The sequence below is a fragment of the Scylla paramamosain genome, chromosome 40, assembly GCF_035594125.1.
Source record: "Scylla paramamosain isolate STU-SP2022 chromosome 40, ASM3559412v1, whole genome shotgun sequence".
Classification (NCBI taxonomy): domain Eukaryota; kingdom Metazoa; phylum Arthropoda; class Malacostraca; order Decapoda; family Portunidae; genus Scylla; species Scylla paramamosain.
Genome location: NC_087190.1, coordinates 1216870 through 1237500, shown reverse-complemented (window position 1 = coordinate 1237500; position 20631 = coordinate 1216870). Strand labels below are relative to the sequence as shown.

At 44.9% G+C, this 20631-nt stretch overlaps 3 protein-coding genes across 3 annotated transcripts in view; 2 read left to right on the top strand and 1 right to left on the bottom strand.

The window, feature by feature from the left end:
* Positions 1-763, bottom strand: part of LOC135092678 (uncharacterized) — a 2276-nt gene extending 1513 nt beyond the window's left edge. The window contains exons 1-2 of the mRNA XM_063991291.1: positions 601-763; positions 1-119 (exon numbers count right to left, since the gene is read on the bottom strand). The exon at positions 1-119 is cut by the window's left edge and continues 43 nt beyond it. Of these exons, the coding sequence (XP_063847361.1) occupies positions 1-110 (110 nt within the window). The 5' untranslated portion in view covers positions 111-119; positions 601-763. The remainder of the gene's footprint in view (positions 120-600) is intronic.
* Positions 764-2998: 2235 nt separating this feature from the next.
* On the top strand, positions 2999-20602 carry LOC135092674 (DNA ligase 3-like). The gene is made up of 23 exons (XM_063991281.1): positions 2999-3205; positions 4216-4548; positions 4901-5104; positions 5332-5427; positions 5961-6119; positions 6238-6344; positions 6802-7013; positions 7393-7470; positions 7679-7820; positions 8293-8451; positions 8733-8864; positions 9108-9187; positions 9740-9905; positions 10516-10639; positions 10976-11046; positions 11603-11749; positions 12292-12438; positions 12844-12987; positions 14091-14207; positions 14538-14645; positions 14810-14895; positions 18809-18875; positions 19564-20602. Exons 2-23 carry the CDS (start codon positions 4227-4229, stop codon positions 19666-19668), a joined length of 2973 nt encoding a protein of 990 aa, XP_063847351.1. The 5' UTR covers positions 2999-3205; positions 4216-4226; the 3' UTR covers positions 19669-20602.
* LOC135092675 (acyl-CoA synthetase short-chain family member 3, mitochondrial-like) lies at positions 14993-17954 on the top strand. The gene has a single exon (XM_063991282.1). It carries the CDS (start codon positions 15628-15630, stop codon positions 17665-17667), a length of 2040 nt encoding a protein of 679 aa, XP_063847352.1. The 5' UTR covers positions 14993-15627; the 3' UTR covers positions 17668-17954.
* Positions 20603-20631: the final 29 nt, after the last annotated feature.

The window sequence follows — 20631 nt, the reverse complement described above, 5'->3', positions numbered from 1 at the left end:
TTGCGCATGGTGGGGTTAGCAGTGGCTGAGGTAATGCTTCCTCCTGGCCCCACCTGTATCACTGCGGCCGTACTGCTGCTGCTACTGCTGCTGCTGCCAACGCCAACCATGCCAGGTATCTAGAGTTTGAAATGTGAGGTTTTAATATTTCTAAGTTAAGTTTAGAGTGAAAAGTGAGATTTAAATATTTCCTAGAGTATGAAAAGTGATATTTTAATATTTCTAAGTTAAATTTAGAGTGAAAAAAGAGATTTAAATATTTCCTAGTGTGAAAAGTGAGATTTTAATATTCCTAAGTTAAATTTAGAGTGAAAAGTGAGATTTAAATGTTTCCTAGTTAAAAAGGGTTAGTATTTGCAATTCACCTCTTTTTCTTCTTCCTATATCTTATTCTTTCTTTATCTCCTATTATATCTTTCTTTGTTTTTTCTTCTCTATCTTTTCCTTCCCACATCTCTCTCTCTCTCTCTCTCTCTCTCTCTCTCTCTCTCTCTCTCTCTCTCTCTCTCTCTCTCTCTCTCTCTCTCTCTCTACCATCATCATTCTTTCCTTCCCTCTTCCCTCTTCAACTCCTTCATCCTCTCCTCATCTTCTTCTTACCTGCTTTCCACTCTGCTTATTAGTCTTCCCGATACTGCTACCTCCTCCTCCTCCTCCTCCTGCTCCTCCTGATGTTCCTGTTCCACTCCCTCCTCCACCTCCCCCTCCACTTCCACCTCCACTTCCACCTCCACTTCCACCTCCACCTCCTCCTCCTCCTCCACTGCTAGTCTTCTTCTTCTTGGAGGGGGTTTGGAGGGGGAGTCTGTGAGGAGGAAGATCCTGGAGTTGCCCCCTCCATACTTAAACGCTTCCTGCAGCTGAGAGAGAGAGAGAGAGAGAGAGAGAGAGAGAGAGAGAGAGAGAGAGAGAGAGAGAGAGAGAGAGAGAGAGAGAGAGAGAGAGAGAGAGAGAGAGAGAGAGAGAGAGAGAGAGAGAGAGAGAGAGAGAGAGAGAGAGAGAGAGAGTTATTAGTCATGTATATCAAACTTTATTTAATCTTATTTTTGATATTCCCCTTCCTCTACATTTTCACCATCCTTCACTATTTTCCATTTTCCTCCACACTCTTTCACCTTATTCTAGTTTCCTCAACTCTTCCTTACCTTCTTTTCACTTCCCATATTCTCTCTCCTCCTTGTCCTCCACCCTCTTCCACCTTTTCTCTAGCTTCCCACGATCTTTTCACCTTTCTCTACCCTCTTGTCTCCACCCTCCTCTATCTTCCCCTAATCTTCTTTTCACATTCCCATGCTCTCCACTTCCTCCACCCTCTTCCACTTTCTGCCTTTCCCCAATCTTCTTACCTTCCAATACTGTCTATCTTCCCCCTCCACCATCTTCTACCTTCCTCTAGCCTCTTCTCTCCTCCTTCCAGCCTCATCCACACACCTCTTATGGTCCCCCTTGGCATCCACCTCCACGTCTGACTCCTCCGTCTGCTCCGAGTCAGAAGAGGAGTCTGGGCCGCGCTGGTACTGCAGGAGGCGGTCGAGAAGAAAGGACTTGTCTCGCCGCACCCGCAGGAGGGCGCGCTGTGCCTTGCGAAGCTCCTCCTGAAAGCACTCATTCTCCTGTGGGTGGAAGGGAAAGAGAGGAAGGCCACGGCAGGTTAGGAATGGTTAGACTCTTAGTGTTTGGGTTTGTTTGTCTATATAAGATCATAAGACAGTAAGGGTTGGTGCAAGAAGTCATCAGGCCTATGTGTGGAAGGAGATGAGGAAAAGGCCATGGCAAGTTAGGTGATGGGTAGACTTTTGTTCCTGTGTTAGTGTTTATTTGATCTTGCTTGTCTACTAAGAGCATGAGAAATTAAGAGAAGCTGCAAACCACCAGGCACTCATATACACATCATTCACTTTCTTAGCTAAGTTGGCCTCTGGTAGAAAGGGATCCTAGTAAAAAGTAGTAGTAGTAGTAGTAAACTGATTATTATTTAGATTTTAAAAAGATAGGAAGGAATTAGTTCTCAAATAAAGCAGTAGATAAATGGAATGGACTCAGTAACCAGGTTGTTCATGCTGAGTCATTAGGGAACTTTCAAAGATTAGACCAATTTATGGATAGGCATGATTGGTGGAAATAGGTACACATATCTCATACAGGGCCTGCTACATGTAGACCTGATGGCTTCCTGCACCAACCCTTGTGTTCTTATGTCAGTTAATGTGGCAACACTACAACAGACTCACATAGATCAGTAGTTTGAGCTTCCTTTTGAGTGTCTTGTACTTGGCTTTGTAGTCTTCAGGGCCGTCTGTCTGCACTGGCATGCTGACCTCTGAAAAACACCAATAGCACTAAGATGGTAGAAAGAGGAGGAAAAGAGCACAAGTAGTAGTAGTAGTAGTAGTAGTAGTAGTAGTAGTAGTAGTAGTAGTAGTAGTAGTAGTAGTTGTTGTTGTTGTTGTTGTTGTTGTTGTTGTAGGGATGCTGGTAGTGAAAGTAATGTAATAGGGGTGGTGATCGTGATAGTAGTAGTAAGAGGAGGAGGAAGAACAGAAGTAGTAGTAGTTGTTCTAGGAGGGGAACGGGTAGTAGTAGTAGTAGTAGTAGTAGTACCAGCAACAATAACAAAACTTGAATCCCGTCACCACCACTACCACCACCAACTTGTCCTTCATCCCACACTCACCTATTTTGTTTATTTCATCAGCCTGCACCTCCACTACTGCCAGCTGAGCGTCGCCGCCTGGGGGAGAGTAAGGGAGAACGAAGGAGAGTCAGGGAGTGTGTGGAAGAGCCAGCCAAGCCACGCCAGGGAGCGGAAGGAGAGATTGTGCCAAGTTTGTTTACACTCAAAATCTCGAGATACGGCTGATTTTTTGTTTTTAATAATTTTATGTATTTTTTTAAATCTTTTTATGTAAATTATTTCTATATTTCGTTTTATGTGTTATTTATCTCCCAGTTTTTAGATATATCACTAAAATCACATAGAAGAGAGAGGTTTAGATGGTAATCTTACGTCTGGCAGCGGGAAGGTTGACATGGTCACACGTTTCATCACACTACAAAATAATGTAACAATAAGTTCTGTAATCTTATCATGCGTGCTTGTCGCAGCTTGTCAGTGCTGAGGCGTACTGCCCTGTGCTTCTTGTGCCTGTACCGGCCTGTAAGTGTGCCTGTGGTGCTTCTACACTACACACCTGAAGGAACAGAGGTACAGTATGGTGCAATATTACTCAAATACTGTGTTTTTTACTTTGTTACTTATTTAACTACCTAATGTGTTACTTACTAACGTTTTTTTTAAGGTGTAGAATGGGATGGGTTAAGTAAAGTTAGGTTAGGTTAGATTTTAGATTATCAAATTCACGGTTAGGTTAGGTGGCTTATTGAAAAGATACCGGCTCTTTCACCTGAGGGCAAAGTTAAGTTAGATTAGGTTTGGATTCATTGAGTTAATTAATTTCTCTGGGGATCCATTCATTGTATAGATCGGGATTTGAATGTGTCACATATTGCCAAGAAATAAAGACTGTGTGGAAAATTAGTATGCTAGTTATTTCCATAGTATCTGATGAGGTTTAATTGGGTTAGGTTAGACTGTATTAAGTTGAGTTTCGTTAGGTTGAGTCCTTGTGGGTTAGGTTAGTAGATATAGTTTAGGTTAGGTTAGGTTAGACTAGATTAGGTTGAGTTTCGTTAGGTTGAGTCCTTGTGGGTTAGGTTAGTAGATATGGTTTTAGGTTAGACTGGGTAAGGTTGGTTAGGTTAGGTTAGACTAGATTAGGTTGGGTTTCTTTAGGTTGAGTCCTTGTGGGTTAGGTTAGTAGATATGGATTTAGGTTAGACTGGGTAAGGTTGGTTAGGTTAGGTTAGACTAGATTAGGTTGGGTTTCTTTAGGTTGAGTCCTTGTGAGTTAAGTTAGTAGATCTAGTTTTGGGTTAGACTGGATAAGGTTGGTTAGGACTTGAATGACTTGAATTCCTTCAAGAGGGAGGTTTCAAGACACTTATTCATCAATTTTTGACCACTGCTTTGACCCTTATGGGACTGGCATTTCAGTGGGCATATTTTTTTATTGAATTTTTGTTGCCCTTGGCCAGTGTCCTTCCTACATAAAAAAAAATAAATAAATAAAAATAAAATAAAACTCTTGCATTGTAAATAAAGCATAAAAATCACAGGTCAGTTTATCCATATTAATAACACAATTTTCCTTCCAGTTCACCACTTGATGCTTGGACGCCTGCCATTCCTAACGTGGCACTCAGGGAAAGCCTTTGTGAGGTGCCTGCAGCCCGTGCTACCTCTTACTCCCCTCACTAAACAGTGCCTCATAACCCGGCCTTGCTTCTCTCCTTCCCTAAGAGAGTACCGTTCCTGCAGCCAGCCTCTCCTTGCATCCAGGAACCTCAGGGGTGTGGGAGTAATTTATTGTGGTGTGTGGCGCCCCTCAGTGGTGTCAGCAGCAGTCATGGCTACGTATCCATTTTGCGCTGATTATGACAAGCGGGGCATGGCAAAGTGTAAATTATGCAAGGAGAAATGTGAGAAAGGTAAGTTTTTCTGTCTTTCTGTCTCTTTCCATCTCTCAGTAATTACCATATTTATGCCTCTTTTTTTTTCCCCTCATTACTTAAAATTTATGAGCAGTTCTCTCTGTTTCCTTAGTATGTTTATTTTCAAACAGTTTTGTCCCAATGAAATCCTCTTGTTCTTCTGTATATGGCTGTTTTAATTTTACACTTCTTTCATCTTTCCTTTTCTTTTCTATTATTACCCAAAATTCATGCACTGTTCTCTCTGTTTCCTCAATACATTTATTTTCAAACACATCCTCATAATATCCTCTTGTTCAATATACATGACTGATTTAATCTTGCACTTCTTTCCTCACACAATTCTCAGGAACACTACGTCTGGGGAAGGTCGCTGCCAACCCCTTCTCTTCTGGGGACACAATGAAGCTCTGGTACCACACTGACTGCCTGTTTGAGAGCTTCAAGCGAGCACGAGCCACCACCAAGAAAATTGAGGACCCAGAGGAGGACTTAGAGAACTGGGCTGATGTGGAGGATGAGGACAGGAAGAAAATACTGGGGCTGGTGGAAGGTAAATGGGTAGTCATCCTTGGTGTGTATTTGAGAGATTGTAACTGAGAAGATTGAAGTTTTAGAGGCAAAATTAGTTGATATAGAGGAGGAAGGGAAGGAGGGTGATGAAAGGAAGTAGTGAAGGGATGAAAGGAATTAGGTTGAGTGTATTGGCAGTAGGCAAGTATGATAGATAAATGAAAACAATCTGGAATAGTAAGATAATATTCCTTCTGTCCATGGCAGAGCTGCAGGACGTCCTCGACAAGAAGGCCGCCACCACGCCAAAGAAGCAGACCCCTAAGAAAAAGGCCGACACAGCACCACCACAGCCTGCCATCAGTGAGTCTTGGTGTTTATAGTTAACGTCTCAACATCTTTTTTGCTCTAAAGTGTACATCTTAAATTTCTTGCTCAAAGTTTGCATCTAGACTGACATCATGCTAGGTCAAACTCAAACTCTAAAGTTCCAATCTCAACTTCTTTCTTGCTCAAAGTTTGCATCTAGACTGACATCATACTTGGACAAACTCAAACTCAACTCACCTCAACTCATTTCATGCTCAGGAACCTCACATCTCATTTCTTCTCATGCTCTAAGGTTCCAGTCTCAACTCTTTTCACACTCACAGTTTGCATCTCACCTTCCTTCACACTTGGACAAAGCTCACCAAGTTAACCACAAATATTATTCAGTCTCACCTTATACCTTCTTTTCCCTCCTCCCTGACCCACAAGGAGGAGGTGTGGGCAGACAAAGCAGCTATGTTAAACCACAAAAACACCTCAGAATATAGTCCTATATAGAGAGAGGGAAAGAAGTTATCTGTTAACCACAAACAGAATTCAGTCCTAGCCAATATCTCCCCCCACAGGCGCTAAGGAGGTGCGGCCAGACCCCCCCACAGACCGCAACCACAAGGACAACTCTTTCAGGGAGTTCCGTCGCCTGTGTGCCGCCATTGCAGATGAACCAAGCTACCTCAGCAAGACCCAGCTTGTGTCTGACTTCCTCTCCCGTGGCAGTGGGAAAGGTAGGTGTGTGTGTCTGCTGAGGAATTGATGATATTTTAGCATACAATTTAGAGGAATAGAGCTTCATATGTGTGTGTGTGTGTGTGTGTGTGTGTTAAGTGGCCTGTGTTCTGGCAGACGGCTTCAAGGGTGACCTGCGCCTGTGGGTGAAGCTGCTGTTACCTGGCGTGGTGAAGCGTGTCTACAACCTGCAGTCCAAGCAACTCCTCAAGCTGTACTCCCAGGTCAGCACACACACACACACACACACACACACACACACACACACACACACACTAAGATACAGTAAGAAATTGTACAAAAAAGAGCAAAGAAAAATATGAAGAAATACAGTTTTTTTCTGACAGAGCAATTGGCCAATAGAATGCATTGATTGACTTAAGTTGTTTGTGTGCAAAGAGCATTCATAGCTCTAAAGATAAATATGACAAATTAAGTTTAAAAAACAAAACATTACGATCTTGATTCAGTCCTCTGAAGATACAATTAAGTAACAACACACAGTCCAGTACTCACCATTATGAATATCTTGAACAAATTCGGCACCTGAAGTGTGAACAGTAGGGGATATGAGCGCAGTGCCTTTTCTGAGCCACCACTGTGTTTGCAATTACCTGATATGCATATATAAAGATTATTGTTACACACACATACATCAGTCACCACCACACCACTCCTCAGATCTTCAACACCAACCTGGAGGAGATGATGGAGGACCTTGAGCAGGGTGACGTGGCCGAGACAGTGTGCAAGTTCTTTGAGGAGTCACGGCAGCTCCCCCCAGTGAAGAAGAGTAACCTGTCCCTGCAGGATGTGGACGAGGCACTGCAGGAACTGAGTGGCAAGACCAGGGAAGAGGACCAGACCATTACACTGAGGGCCATTGCAAAGAAGTAAGTGATAGGTGTTACTTAAGCTGGTGTCTTTTTTCTCCTTTTCTTATTACCATTGTTACTATCCTCCTTTTTCCTCTTCTCCCTCCTCTTCCTTTACTTCTTACCACTACTTATTACTGCTATAATCTTTCTTCTCCTCTCTCTCTTCCACTTCTTTCTCTAGTTATTACCACTGCTACTTCATTTTCTTTCTCCTCCTTCTTTCCTGTGCATTTGTTCCTGGTTCTCTCTCTCTCTCTCTCTCTCTCTCTCTCTCTCTCTCTCTCTCTCTCTCTCTCTCTCTCTCTCTCTCTCTCTCTCTCTCTCTCTCTCTCTCTCTCTCTCTCTCTCTCTCTCAAAAGAAAAGTAAAGAGTTTGTTTTCCCTTTTTGTTCCAGGTCGACTGCGAATGACCTGAAGATGGTGGTGAGGCTTATCAAAGGGGACCTGAGGATCAATGCTGGAGCCAAACACATGTAAGAGAGATGGATGGATTGATGAAAAATTTGAGTGATTGATTTGTTGACAGAGTGATTAATAGCTGACTGACTGACTGACTGACTGACTGACTGACTAACTGACAGATGTATTGCTAGATCGGAATGAAAGTATACAGCAAGAATTACATATCCTTATGTCTTTATGCACACTTGTAACACCTCCTTCCCTCACACACACACACAGACTGGATGGCGTGCACAGTGATGCCTACGAAGCCTTCCAGACAACACGTAACATTGATTCTGTGCTGGACAAGATAATATCAGGCAACACGGAATCACTTAAGATGTCGGCTGAACTCCTCACCCCTGTGCTGCCCATGCTGGTGAGTGTGTGAGTTTGTGTGTGAGTGTGATAACTATTTTGCACTTATTTGTGTACTGCTTACAAATGCCCCTCCCAACTTAGAGTCCAGACTGTCATTTGTAAGTCGTTATGTAAAGTATTTTGAGTGTAAAGTATCCTCTTGAGTTTCATGCTTGCTTTCTTCCAAACGATTACAAAACTCATATTGAAAACAGTGAAAAATGCTTATCAGTGCTGGACACAGCCTAGCAACATGTGAGTGTGTGTTTTGTCCTTGCATTAGGCGTGACACAGTGGTGCAGTGGAGTGCAAACAGCATGACACCTCTTGATCTTAACTATGTGACGAGTTTTCTCCTTAGCTAGGCCTCTTGTTTGTGTCTCTGGATGTTCATAAGTTAGGCAGCATCTGTAGTTTTGTATTGTACTTGTATATCTATATGTATGTGTGCAGTGTAGCATCAGTACCCACTCCCTCTCCCTGGCATGCAGGCAGAGGCGTGCAAGTCGGTGGAGTATGCATTCAAGAAGTGCCCGAGTGGGGTGATGTATGCCGAGGTGAAGTACGATGGGGAGAGGGTGCAACTACACAAGCAGGGCACCAACTTCAAGTACTTCTCCCGCTCCCTCAAGCCTGTCATGCCCCATAAGGTGTGTGTGTGTGTGTGTGATGAGGAAGTCTGTACCCATTATTAAGATCCATTTCTGTACTTTAGTTGTTGAAAGTGAAATACATTGTGTGTGTGTGTGTGTGTGTGTGTGTGTGTGTGTTTTAGAGATTCACTTCTAATTATTTATCTCCTTTTATTCGAAACTCTTTTCTACCACACTCTTTATAATGCACTTTTTATTTCCTCGGCTTCCCTAGTATTCCCTTCACCAGCACTGCCTACACACACACATACACCCTCACCACCACTGTTTATCCCTAGGTGGACCACTTCAAGGAGTACATCCCCCAAGCGTTTCCCGGCGCCAGCAACCTGATTCTGGATGCTGAGGTGCTCATGATCTGCACCAAGACTGGCAACCCACTCCCTTTTGGCACACTGGGCATACACAAGGTGAGAGAGAGAGAGAGAGAGATGAGAGGAGAAAAAGAGGAAGTATAAGAATGAATGAATAAAGAGAGACAAAGAGGGAAAAAGAGAGATGAGGGTGAAAATGAGAGGGAAAAGAAGGAAAAAGGGAAGGAAAAGGAAGAATGTAAAGATAGACATTTGAGGTAAAAGATATGTAGAGATAGAGAATTACAAAAAATAAGAGAGAAAGAGAGCATGTCCTAATTCTCCCTGTTTTGCCCACAGAAAGCAGCGTTCCAAGATGCCTGTCCTTGTCTGTTTGTATTTGACTGCCTACACTACAATGGTGAAGATCTTATGAACAAGTATGTCTCTCTCTCTCTCTCTCTCTCTCTCTCTCTCTCTCTCTCTCTCTCTCTCTCTCTCTCTCTCTCTCTCTCTCTCTCTCTCTCTCTCTCTCTCTCTCTCTCTCTCTCTCTCTCTCTTAGCTTGCTTCTTTCACATAAAAACTGGTAATGTTTATATAGTAAAAATAGAATAATACAGAATCACACACCTAAGCTTTTTGCTACTCCCTGTTTTATCTATTTATTCCTCTTACCTCCTTTCCTCCTCCTTTCACCTGCTTTCCTCCCCCTCATCTCCTTTCCTCCCCCTCCACCTCCTTTCCTTCCCTCTCTTCAACTCCTTTCCTCCTCGTCCTCCTTCTTTCATCTCCTTTCCCTCTTTCACTCATCTATTCCTCTCACCTCTTCTCATCCTCTCTTATCCATCTATTCCTGACCTCCTTTCCCTCCCCTCCCTCATCTATCTGTTCCTCTCATCTCCTCTCCCTTTCCTGTCCATCCATCCCTCACACCTCTTTTCTCCTCCCTGTCACCTATCCAACCCTCTCACTTCCCCCTTTCCTTCCCCAGGCCCATTGTTGAAAGGCGTGGTGTGCTGGAGAAGACAATGAAAGAGGTTGAGAATAGAGTCATGTTCTCAGAGATGGTCAAGATAAAGAGACCTGAGGACCTAAGAGACATGATTGCCAGAGTCCTCAAGCAGGGGCTGGAGGGACTTGTGCTCAAGGATATACAGGTGAGGTTAGGTTAGATATTGGTTTGGTTTGGGTTGGTTTGGGTTTAGTTTGGTTTGGGTTGGGTTGGGTTGGATTGGATTGGATTGCATTGGGTTTGGTTTGGTTTGGTTTGCATAGGTTAGGTGAGGTTAGATTAAGTTAAGCTAGATAAAAGACTATTAGATCAATTAAGGTGAGGTTAGATTTGGTTTGGTTGGATTAGGTCATGTTAGGATAAGTTAGATAAATTTAGATTATTGTTCATGTTTTTTTTTGTTTTTTGTTTTTTCAATTTTTCTCCTTGTCTCTTAAATTTTTGTTAAGTTAGGTAAGGCTAGGTAAAGTTAGATTATTATTATTATGCACCTATATGTTATCCAGTCTCCTATACATTTGCATTACATCTCTCTTCCTTTCACCTCCTTTCTTCCCCATTCTCACATCCTCTCCTCCTTTGACTTCATTTCCAGCCAGTTCTCACCTCTCCTTTCTACACCTCCTCTCCTCCCCTTTCTCACCTCTCCTCATCATCCCTTGTCCATCTGTCCCTCTTCCTCCTCCTCTTCCTCTATAGCAGTAACTCTCACCACCCTGAACCCTAAATCCTAAACCATGGACCTTCCCCTGCAGAGTATTTATGAGCCAGGGAAGCGTCACTGGCTCAAGGTGAAGAAGGACTACCTCAATGATGGGGCCATGGCTGACACTGCTGACCTGGTGGTGCTGGGGGCTTGGTATGGCACAGGAAAGAAGGGTGAGTGTGTGGTGATACTCTGACTGGTCACTGTCACTGCCACTGTCAGTCATCACTTGTTTTGATTCTTTTTTCTCTTGTGTTTGCTTTTGTCGTTATTCAATGCTCTTTTTTTTTTTTTCTTGTTTTACAAATTTTTTTTTGTTTTGGGTTTTGTTTAATGTGCTTTTTTCTTGTTTATTTATTTATATAGAATGCTTTTCAGATACACTTTTAATGATATACTGTTGTGATTTGAATCTCACTTCAGGGCAACCTTCCTTGAGACTGCCAATAGAGGCTTTTCAGATCCCCTTTTAATGATACACTGTTCATGGGTATCATCTTGTGTTGCAGGTGGCATGATGTCGGTCTTCCTAATGGGGTGTTATGACCATCGCATCAACAAATGGTGTACAGTCACAAAGGTAAGTCATTCATTCATTCATTCATTTGCTTCATCACTTCGTTCTCTCAATTCCCTCAGCTTGTTTCTTCCTTCATTCCTGCCTTTCTCCTTTCTTCCCCTTATTTTCTGGGTAATACTGAAGTCATGTTCGTCTAGTCAATTGGTTCTCTCCATTCCCTTTTCATTCTATATTCTTTTATTGAGTTAACGTTAGCGTTTTCATCTGAGGGACTGGTTAAGTCAAGTTTGGCAAAGTTTAAGTTGATTCAGTTTATTGATTTCACAGTGGATCCTTTCATTTTGTAGATCACAACTTGAAGAAGCATAAGTTATTCAGTAAACTTTGCACTTCTCTCTTATAATCCATCACTAATCCTTCTCTTATCCTTCAACAATCCACACATCCACAAACACATTTCTAACCACTCCTACAATCCACACATATCCACAAACATGTCTCTAATCCTCCTCTAACTATTACACATGCCTCTAATCCTCTCCCAGTCCATACACATCCATTAATACACCACCCACCTTCCCACAATCCACTCAGACCCTCCCATCCACTCCCACAGGTCCACACAGGACATGACGACTCAGCACTGGAGAGGCTGCAGAAGGAGCTGGACATGGTGAAGATAAGCCAGGACCTCGCCAGAGTCCCACAGTGGCTCAAGGTGAACAGAGGCCTGGTTCCAGACTTTGTGGCAGCCGACCCCAAGGTGACTGTCTGATAGCTTTCCTGTTTTCTTTGTTCTGTGTTGTACTTTTTTTTTATTTTTATTTTTGTGTTTGGTGGCTCTTCTGTTCTCTCTATTCTTTTCAGTCGTTTTGTAAGATTTTAAGTGGTTTGTTGAGTTTTGTCTATTGTGGCTCTTTACATCTTGTTCATTTGTTCATTTTCTGAGTCTTGAAGTGAGTTCTGAACTTTGAGACCCTTCATTTATTCATTCATTCATCTCCTTTTCCTCCTCTTCCTCTCCCATCCTTTTCTCCTCCTCTCACCTCCTTTTCTCCTCCTCCTCTCACTTCTTCCTTTCACCTCCTTTCTTCCTCCTTTCTTATCCATTAACCCCTCACAGCACCTTTGCTCCTTCTCTCACCTCTCCTCTCTCACCTTCTTTCCTCCCTATCTAATCCATCCATTCCTCACACCTTCTTTCCTTGGAACCCTGCAACCCATCATTCATTCATTCATCTTGTGAGTCATCCTTGCCACCCATGCTTGTTCTGACCCATGTGACCTGTTTTATCTATCTGCCAGAGGTCACCTGTGTGGGAGATCACTGGGGCAGAGTTCACCAAGCACCAGATCCACACGGCTGATGGTATATCCATCCGCTTCCCCAGGGTGACGAGGGAGAGAGATGACAAGGACTGGGAAAGTGCCACCAGCCTGTCCCAGCTCAAGGTAGGATGTGTGTGTGTGTGTGTGTGTGTGTGTGTGTGTGTGTGTGTGTGTGTGTGTGTTATGTACTTGTAAAAGTTGTTTGTTCTACATAATTTCATAAGAAGGTTTGGTTAGTAAAATGCACACACACACACACACACACACACACACACACACACACACACACACACACACACACACACACACACACACACACACACACACACACACACACACACACAGTTAGTTAGATAGTTTATAGACTATAGTTTCAATATATACACTCATAAAAAAGTATACAACACTTGAATGTATATACTAAACAACTACACATATAAAATACACACACAATTAAGAACAGAGGGAAAAAGATAAACAGGAAGAGTAGTTAGTAAAATCCTTCTCTTGTCCTGCCATCCTCTGTAGGACCTGTACCAAGCTTCCAAGGAGTGTCTCAACCTGGACGGCCTCACTGGGGGCGATGACGAGGACTCTGGGGTGGGTGTGGGAAGCGCTGTGTCCAAAACACCTTCACCATCATCTTCAGCCTCACCATCCCCTGCAAAGAAGGTAAGTCAGTGATGGCGATTTCTTTTTTTCTTGTTTTCTTTTCTTTCCTTTTTGTTTTTCTATAGTTTTTCTCATTTTTTCTATTTTTTTTTTTCATTTTTCTATTCTTGTTGTAGCTGCCCGGAGGCAGCTGAAGTATTTTAGCCCCACACGGTGATGTGAAACATTTATTGCATTCGGTCAAACCTGAAGACATACATAATAAACATAAGACATGCGTGGCACTACTAACTGTTACATACTGTATCAACATAACGTATCACTAATTTTATGCATTATGCTCATTAGGACAATCAACCCCTCGTAATACAGATGGGGAACTCACGTGTTTGGGGTCTTAAGGAGGCCTGTCACCAAGCAACACCTTTGTCTCTACTGTAGAGGTCCATTCTTTCCTGGAGTATTCACACCCTCACTCGGTGGCGGTACAAAGGAATCTGTCCCTCCGGGCTTCGTTCCTGCTGGTCCTCAGCGCCTCACGCCTGCCTGTCTTACCCTTAGATCAGCAATAGTTTCTGGGTGACTCATTACTCTATGGAGATCCCTCTGTGTCTTATCTACCCTTCGCACCTCACTACCTCTCTACAGCTAAGCTCTCCACAGCTAGTCCTTCTCACACAACTTCACTACTACAATTAACTACTCTAATGAACTTAGTTGCCTTAATCTCTATGCTCTCTCCCATTTACTTAACCTTTAACACCGGAGCTTAAGATACTACTAACTTATTACACTAGTTCACACCAAGTCTCATAATGCAGAACACATAATACAGAACATGTTATGTAGCATACATTTGTTTGTTCTTCCATCATTACTTCCGCAACACTTCCATAACCGCCAGCTTCACTGATGGCGGTAACACTTGTCTTTTTCATTTTCTTTTTCTATTTTCATTTTTTGTTTTTGTTTTTTGTTTCTTTAGTTCATACTGTTGCTGTAATGTTTTGTTTGATGTTTTGGTGTTTTTTTTTCTTGATTTTGTTATGCTAATTTTGTTATTGTTACTGTTTGTTACTTACTGGGGGAGAGAGAGAGAGAGAGAGAGAGGGGGGGGGGGGACAGCAGTACAATAATCTATGGGTCGATTATGTTTATTCCAGAACGAGGAAGACAAGAAGGTGAGGAAAAACAAGACAGAGAGGAAAGAAGACTCAGGGAAGAAGAGGAAGAGAGAGGAAGGCGATGATAGAGGCAGCACACATGATAATAAAAAGAAGGTAAGATAAAAAAAAAAGGTAATAAGGTTTTTATATTAATGTTATAGAGTAAACGTTATTATCTATTTTGTCATATTACTTCTTGGCGTATATTCTTAAAAACAAAAATATACAGAAGAATCAAAGCATTTAGTCAATGTATTTATTTTCTGAGGTGCCTAAATACTGTTTTAAAACAATCCTCGTCATGGGAAGGCGGAAATATCTAATTTCATAGCAATACTGTAAATTTTTTTCCACGTGTAGGCCTGTTAGCTTCTTGCAGTTTCCCTTATTTTCTTAACATTATTTGCTGCCATTCTACGCTCCCAGTACTTCTCTCCCCCTCAGGTAAGCCAAAGTAATGCAGTGCAGAGGACGCTGTTCCAGAACCCATCCCCCTCCTCCTCCACCAGTACAAAGGGAATGAACACTCCCCTCAAAGCCCCGACGTGTAATGTAAGTGTTGCCGTGTTTTGTGTATAGTGGTAGTACGTAGTAGTAGTTGAGAGAGAGAGAGAGTTATGCGGTACATGATGTAAGCGTAACTGTGTGTGGTTTGTGTGTACTCCTCACGCCCACTCTCACAACTTCTGTCTGTGGTGACCTCATTCCTTCCCCAGCCTCTGCCTGACTTTCTCGCGGGGGTCTTGGTGGTCCTACCCGATGACATCAAGGAGCGGGCACTCCTCAGGCGCTACATCATGGCGTATCCTTTTTATGTAATCCGCTCTGCATTTGTCTACATAGACTATAAAAAAGAAAAAAAAATATTACGCAGGGCCTGAGCTGCACTTTCCTTTCTTTACATCTACATTTGCCGTTTTTTTTTTTTTTTTTTCCTTTTACTCCATGTACACATCTTGTTACTATCGCCACTTCTAGTCAGTTGTGTGTGTGTGTGTGTGTTTGTGTTTGTGTGGTGCATTGAATGCCAGAGGCCGCAGCAAGCGTCCTTGAGGGAGAACAGCGTAACAGATTAACTGGAGTGTGACGAGGTGTAGGTGGTGCAGTAGGTGTACTGTTTGTGTGGTGTACTCGCATCAGGGAGGTGCTGGCGACGGCAGGTGCCCATGACAGCCGCTTTAACATGTTATCACTAACTCGATGATGATCGTAGTACTGTTGTTTAGTTGTGGTGCCAAGGCCATCCAGGCGCTCCGCTGCCAGACGTGCTCCTCGCCTCTAATCCTCCTCCACGCCTCGCTGACGTGTATGGGCTGCGCGGTGCGAGAACAGACGTAGCTCAGGTACGGGTGACACTGAGAGCGTGTTATCCGAAACAGGCGCTACGCCAGGACTGTCAGGACCCGTACGGTATTTCTGTGGCCAGACGTTGCCGGACCGCGGCTTGACAACTAGCTGGCAGCAAGTGACCGTATCACCGAACAGTCGACAGTCAGCCCGATCCACTATACAGCTCACTGGCGCCAGCGTTACCATGGCTGCCCTACACCTGACGAAGTGGCTGACGCGTCGAGTGTTTGGGGCAGGGCTGCGTGCAGGGGGCGTGGGGTTGTGTGGCAGACGGTACAGTGTACCCGCGGGTCCTGCTGGAAGCTACGATGATTTGCACCGCCGCTCCCTGGCTGAGCCTGAACAGTTCTGGGACGAGGTGGGCCGGGTGGTAGAGTGGCACAAGCCTTACGAGCGTGTCCTGGATGACTCGCGGCAGCCCTTCACGCAGTGGTACACCGGCGGCCTGCTCAACACGTGCCATAACGCCGTGGACCGGCACGTGGCGGCGGGGCGCGGCGACCAACTGGCGGTGATCCACGACTCCCCCATCACGGGCAGCCTTTCCTCTCTCACCTTCTCTCAGCTGCAGGAGGCTACGGCGCGCCTGGCGGGGGGCCTAGCTCGCCTGGGCGTGACGCGCGGCGACACGGTGCTCATATACATGCCCATGGTGGCCGAGGCCGTGGTGGCCATGCTGGCCGTTACGCGCCTCGGGGCTGCCCACTCCCTCGTGTTCGGGGGGTTCGCCGCTCCCGAGCTGGCCACCCGCATCTCACATCTGCAGCCCCGCGTGGTGCTGGCTGCCTCGTGCGGCGTGGAGCCCTCCAGGCACGTCGAGTACAAGCCCATCCTGGACCAGGCCATCGAGCTGGCCACACACAAGCCTCAACACTGCGTACTGCTGCAACGCGAGGGACTCCCGCAGGCCACGCTCACGCCGGGCCGCGACCACGATTGGCAGGAGCTGGTGGCCACCTCTTCCCCGCACGATGCTGTACCCGTGCCCTCAGACCACCCCTGCTACATACTGTACACCTCGGGCACCACGGGCCAGCCCAAGGGCGTGGTGCGGCCCACGGGCGGGCACGCGGCCGTGCTGACGTGGACCATGCAGGCCATCTATGGCATAAACACGGGTGAGGTGTGGTGGGCAGCCTCTGATCTGGGCTGGATCGTGGGGCACTCGTACATCTGCTACGCGCCCCTGCTGGCGGGCGTTACCACCGTGGTGTACGAGGGCAAGCCTGTGGGCACGCCGGACCCCGGCCAGTTCTTCCGCGTGGTGGCGCAGCACGGCGTGTCTGGCATGTTCACGGCGCCCACCGCCCTGCGCTCTATCCTGCAAAAGGACCCTGACGGCGTCTACTCCCGCGCCCACGACATCTCCAGCCTGCGCAGCCTCTTTGTGGCCGGGGAGCCGTTGGATCACGAGACGAGGGTGTGGGCTGAGGGCGCCTTCGGCACGCCCGTGCTGGACAACTGGTGGCAGACGGAGACCGGGTTTGCCATCACGGCGCACTGTGTGGGGCTAGGCATGACGCAGCGGCCCCCGCGCGGCGCTTCAGGCAAGGCATTCATGGGGTTCGACGTGCGGGTGCTGCGCGAGGATGGTAGCGAGGCGGGGGTGGGTGAGCTGGGCCGCCTGGCGTGCCGCCTACCGCTGCCGCCGGGCTTTATGAGTACCCTGTACCGTGCCCCGGACCGCTTCACAGACACCTACTTTACCAAGTTCCCGGGTTACTACGACACTATGGACGCCGGTGTGGTGGATGCCCAGGGGTACGTGGGCGTGCGAGCGAGGGACGATGATGTGATAAACGTGGCGGGTCACCGCCTGAGCACGCTGGCCCTGGAGGAGGCCATGCTGGTGCATCCTCGCGTGGTGAGCGCCGCCGTGGTGGGCCTGCCGGACCAGCTCAAGGGTGAAGTGCCGCTGGGCCTGTTTGTGGTGGACGGCGAGATAGGGGAGGAGGAGGCAGATGAGGTAGGGAGGGAAGTGGTGCAGACGGTGCGTGAACAGGTTGGGCCCGTGGCGGCCTTCAGGCTGGCCGTGCCCGTACCTGGCTTGCCCAGGACACGCTCGGGCAAGACGGCCAGAAAGAGCATCAAGGACCTGGCCTGCGAGAAACACATCAAAGTAGGGCCCACCGTGGAGAACCCCGCCGTTTATCTCGCCATCCTGGCCGCCCTGCGCCGCTACGGCATTGCCCTCAACGCCCCGGACCCGCAGATGCCCTCCTAATACCCGCCTGCCCCATCCCACATTGCCACATTGCACGCTTTCTCCCTCACCATCCCGGCCGTGTGTGTGTGTGTGTATGTGTGTGTGTGTCATGAAGAATTGTCTATAGCATTTATTATGTCAGCCTGTATAGCCATGGAAAAGAGATGCTGTGTAGGAGTGAACCATGATATTTTGTTTCCTTGAATGCTTATCAGTGTGTATGTGTGTGTTTGTGTGTGTAACGTTTGCATGCCTCAGCTACTAAGAAAATAATAAAATAAAATTAATAAAGTCATTATAATTCATATAAGTAGTTTAAGTCTCTCTCTCTCTCTCTCTCTCTCTCTCTCTCTCTCTCTCTCTCTCTCTCTCTCTCTCTCTCTCTCTCTCATTGACCTTCGCAGCCCCTTATCGCGTAGTTCAAGGCTCGCATTATTCAGCAAACATACATTACACAAAGCCATCACTCTTTGTACCTGTGTTATGAAAGCAGCGCATGACACATGTTACATAACACACTCAAATACACCGCAACCACCACCATCTCTCAATCACATTCCTGAAGTGGCTAGCAAATAATACTCTTGCTTTGTCATTGTACTTTCACTGCTGTGGTTATCTCTTGCTAGCATCCAGGACACTGTAAAAGATGTTGGGTTGGACGCAAGAAATAGACTGTTTTGTGTTTAACGAGACTAGAAGGAATAAAACATTTAAAAGATGTAAAGGAGTTAGGGCTGTTTTGTGTAGCAGAGAAAGGATTAGTACTCTTGCTCTGTCATTTTGCTGGGTTTGATTGTCAGTGATGGGTGTATCCAGTGAGCTTAGTATATATCCACGTCCTCTGGCACTTTGCTGGGTATGGTGATCAGTGAGGGGTGTCTTGTATCCAGTGAGAATAATGTGTGTGCTTGCTTTCTTCCACTTTACCTGAGTTTGATGATGAGTGAGGAGTGTCCAATGGCCAACAACCTTAGTAAAAGTTATAATTTGACTGAAAAATAGGCAGACATACCCCATATCTCAAAAATACATTAAAAAATAGTAATAAGATTAAAAGATAGACATAATTAATACCGCTGCCTTCCATCTTTCAATTTATGGGGTTTAAATGACACTGAGTCTTATATCCAGTGAGCTTCCTTAACAAAAGTGACAGGTATGGAGGAGAGGTGCTGCCTGACTACCGCGCTGACCAGGCAACGCACGTCATTGCATCCAAACAGGTGAGAAACACTACAAACTTGCCCAATCTCTGTCTGCAATGCTAGGTTAAAAAGACTACCTGTTTAGTGTAATTTCTGGCCTTCATGATTATGCTGAAGGATGAAGATGTGAACTAAAGGATGATATAACACACACACACACACACACACACAAGGAAATGTAAAATCAAGCAAGAATTAGTAAAAAAAAGATATGTAAAAAGGAAATGAAAATGTGATCTTAGACTTATAAAAAGATAAAAAATACACGTGATTGAGTATAAAATATCAAAAATACTTGTAGCAAATAGAGAAATGATGGTTGCATTTATTGGATGATCTGGAGTAGATAAGTAGCCAGTAAGGGTTAATGGAGGCTGCAGGAGGTAGTACTTATACTCAATTTAAAAACCTTGAAAAACTAATGATTACCAACTAACCACTACTTTCCTCTTTAAATTATGTATTGTGTGTTTTACCACACCTGAAAATATTGCACACACTTAATTATCACAGTAAATTTTACAGTATAACTTATCCTCTAATTTTGGATAATCCTTTTGACGTTTCTCTTGGGGACTGGCACCTTTTGGACCTTTTTTTTTTTTTTCACCCTTTTTGTTGCCTTTGGCCACTTACTACTACTTAAGAAACAAAATCAATAAGTTGATATTCTCAGTGACCAGTTCTCTCCTTTCTTTCTTTCCAGGACTCAGACACACACAAGGGAGCAGGTGTGAGGGTGCGTGAGGCCTGGGCTTGGGACAGTGTTAAGCTCCAGAGACTTATGCCAGCCCAGCTTTATCAAGTTTGAGAGGAATAAAGGAGGGGGGAGGGAGGCTAAAGTAAGGTATATAATCTCTTCTCAATGCCTCCTCTCGACTACTTTTGACAGGCTCTACTGGAAGTTACTAAGGTTTTCAAGGGTGTTTTCATGATTTTTATAATGGTTTAACAAAGATTTCACACTCTTAACAGGCTGTGATGGAAGTTATAGTTTTTCAGGATGTTTTCATGATTCTAATGATAATTTAACGAGATCTTCATCACTAGTTGGGGAAACACCATTGAAAAACCTAATTATCTTTGTAGCCTTTGAAAGTAGTCTTGGTGAAAGAACAAAGCATTTAACAATACAAAATTAATGTTTTGCCAAATATCACATTCATACATCTTTTCCCCCTCATTGGTTCTCCTGGATCTATTTCTCCTCACTAAGTCTTCCTCTGTACCTCTCCCCAAAATCAGTATTTTCATTGCTTCACCAATTCATAAGCTCATATTCACACATTCATGTGACCACGGAAGACTCCCTAAACACCACCAGATAAGACCAGGTCCATTTTATACAGTATTTATATTGCAACATTAGCACTGGTTTGAGTTATCACTGCAAATTTAGTGTTAAGTATAAATATGACTTGGAGATTTTTTTCTTCTCCCATGTGTGTGTGTGTGTGTGTGGGTGCGTGACTGTCCCACATGTGTTTTCATACCCACATGTGCAAGTCATTTCACATGTGGCAGTGTGACTTCACTTGACAGATGCATGATAGGTAATCACAGTTTTTCTAAGAGAGAGAGAGAGAGAGAGAGAGAGAGAGAGAGAGAGGGTGGGTTGGGTATTGGAGCACGATGTATTATATTTCTAAGGGACCCGCATTCCTGCAACCTAATGATAAAACTGCCTTAACAATGTTTGATGATGTATGTGTGTTTGTATGATATTTAAAGTTTGCGAATTGTGATGCAAGAGTTTGTTATTTTCCTCTTAGGA

Coding starts and splice junctions, on each gene's coding strand:
- LOC135092674 (XM_063991281.1), top strand. CDS start 4,227: ATGCTTGGACGCCTGCCATTCCTAACGTGGCACTCAGGGAAAGCCTTT. Junction 6,345..6,801: donor TCCTCAAGCTGTACTCCCAG/GTCAGCACACAC, acceptor ACCACTCCTCAG/ATCTTCAACACCAACCTGGA. Junction 7,014..7,392: donor CTGAGGGCCATTGCAAAGAA/GTAAGTGATAGG, acceptor TTTTTGTTCCAG/GTCGACTGCGAATGACCTGA.
- LOC135092675 (XM_063991282.1), top strand. CDS start 15,628: ATGGCTGCCCTACACCTGACGAAGTGGCTGACGCGTCGAGTGTTTGGG.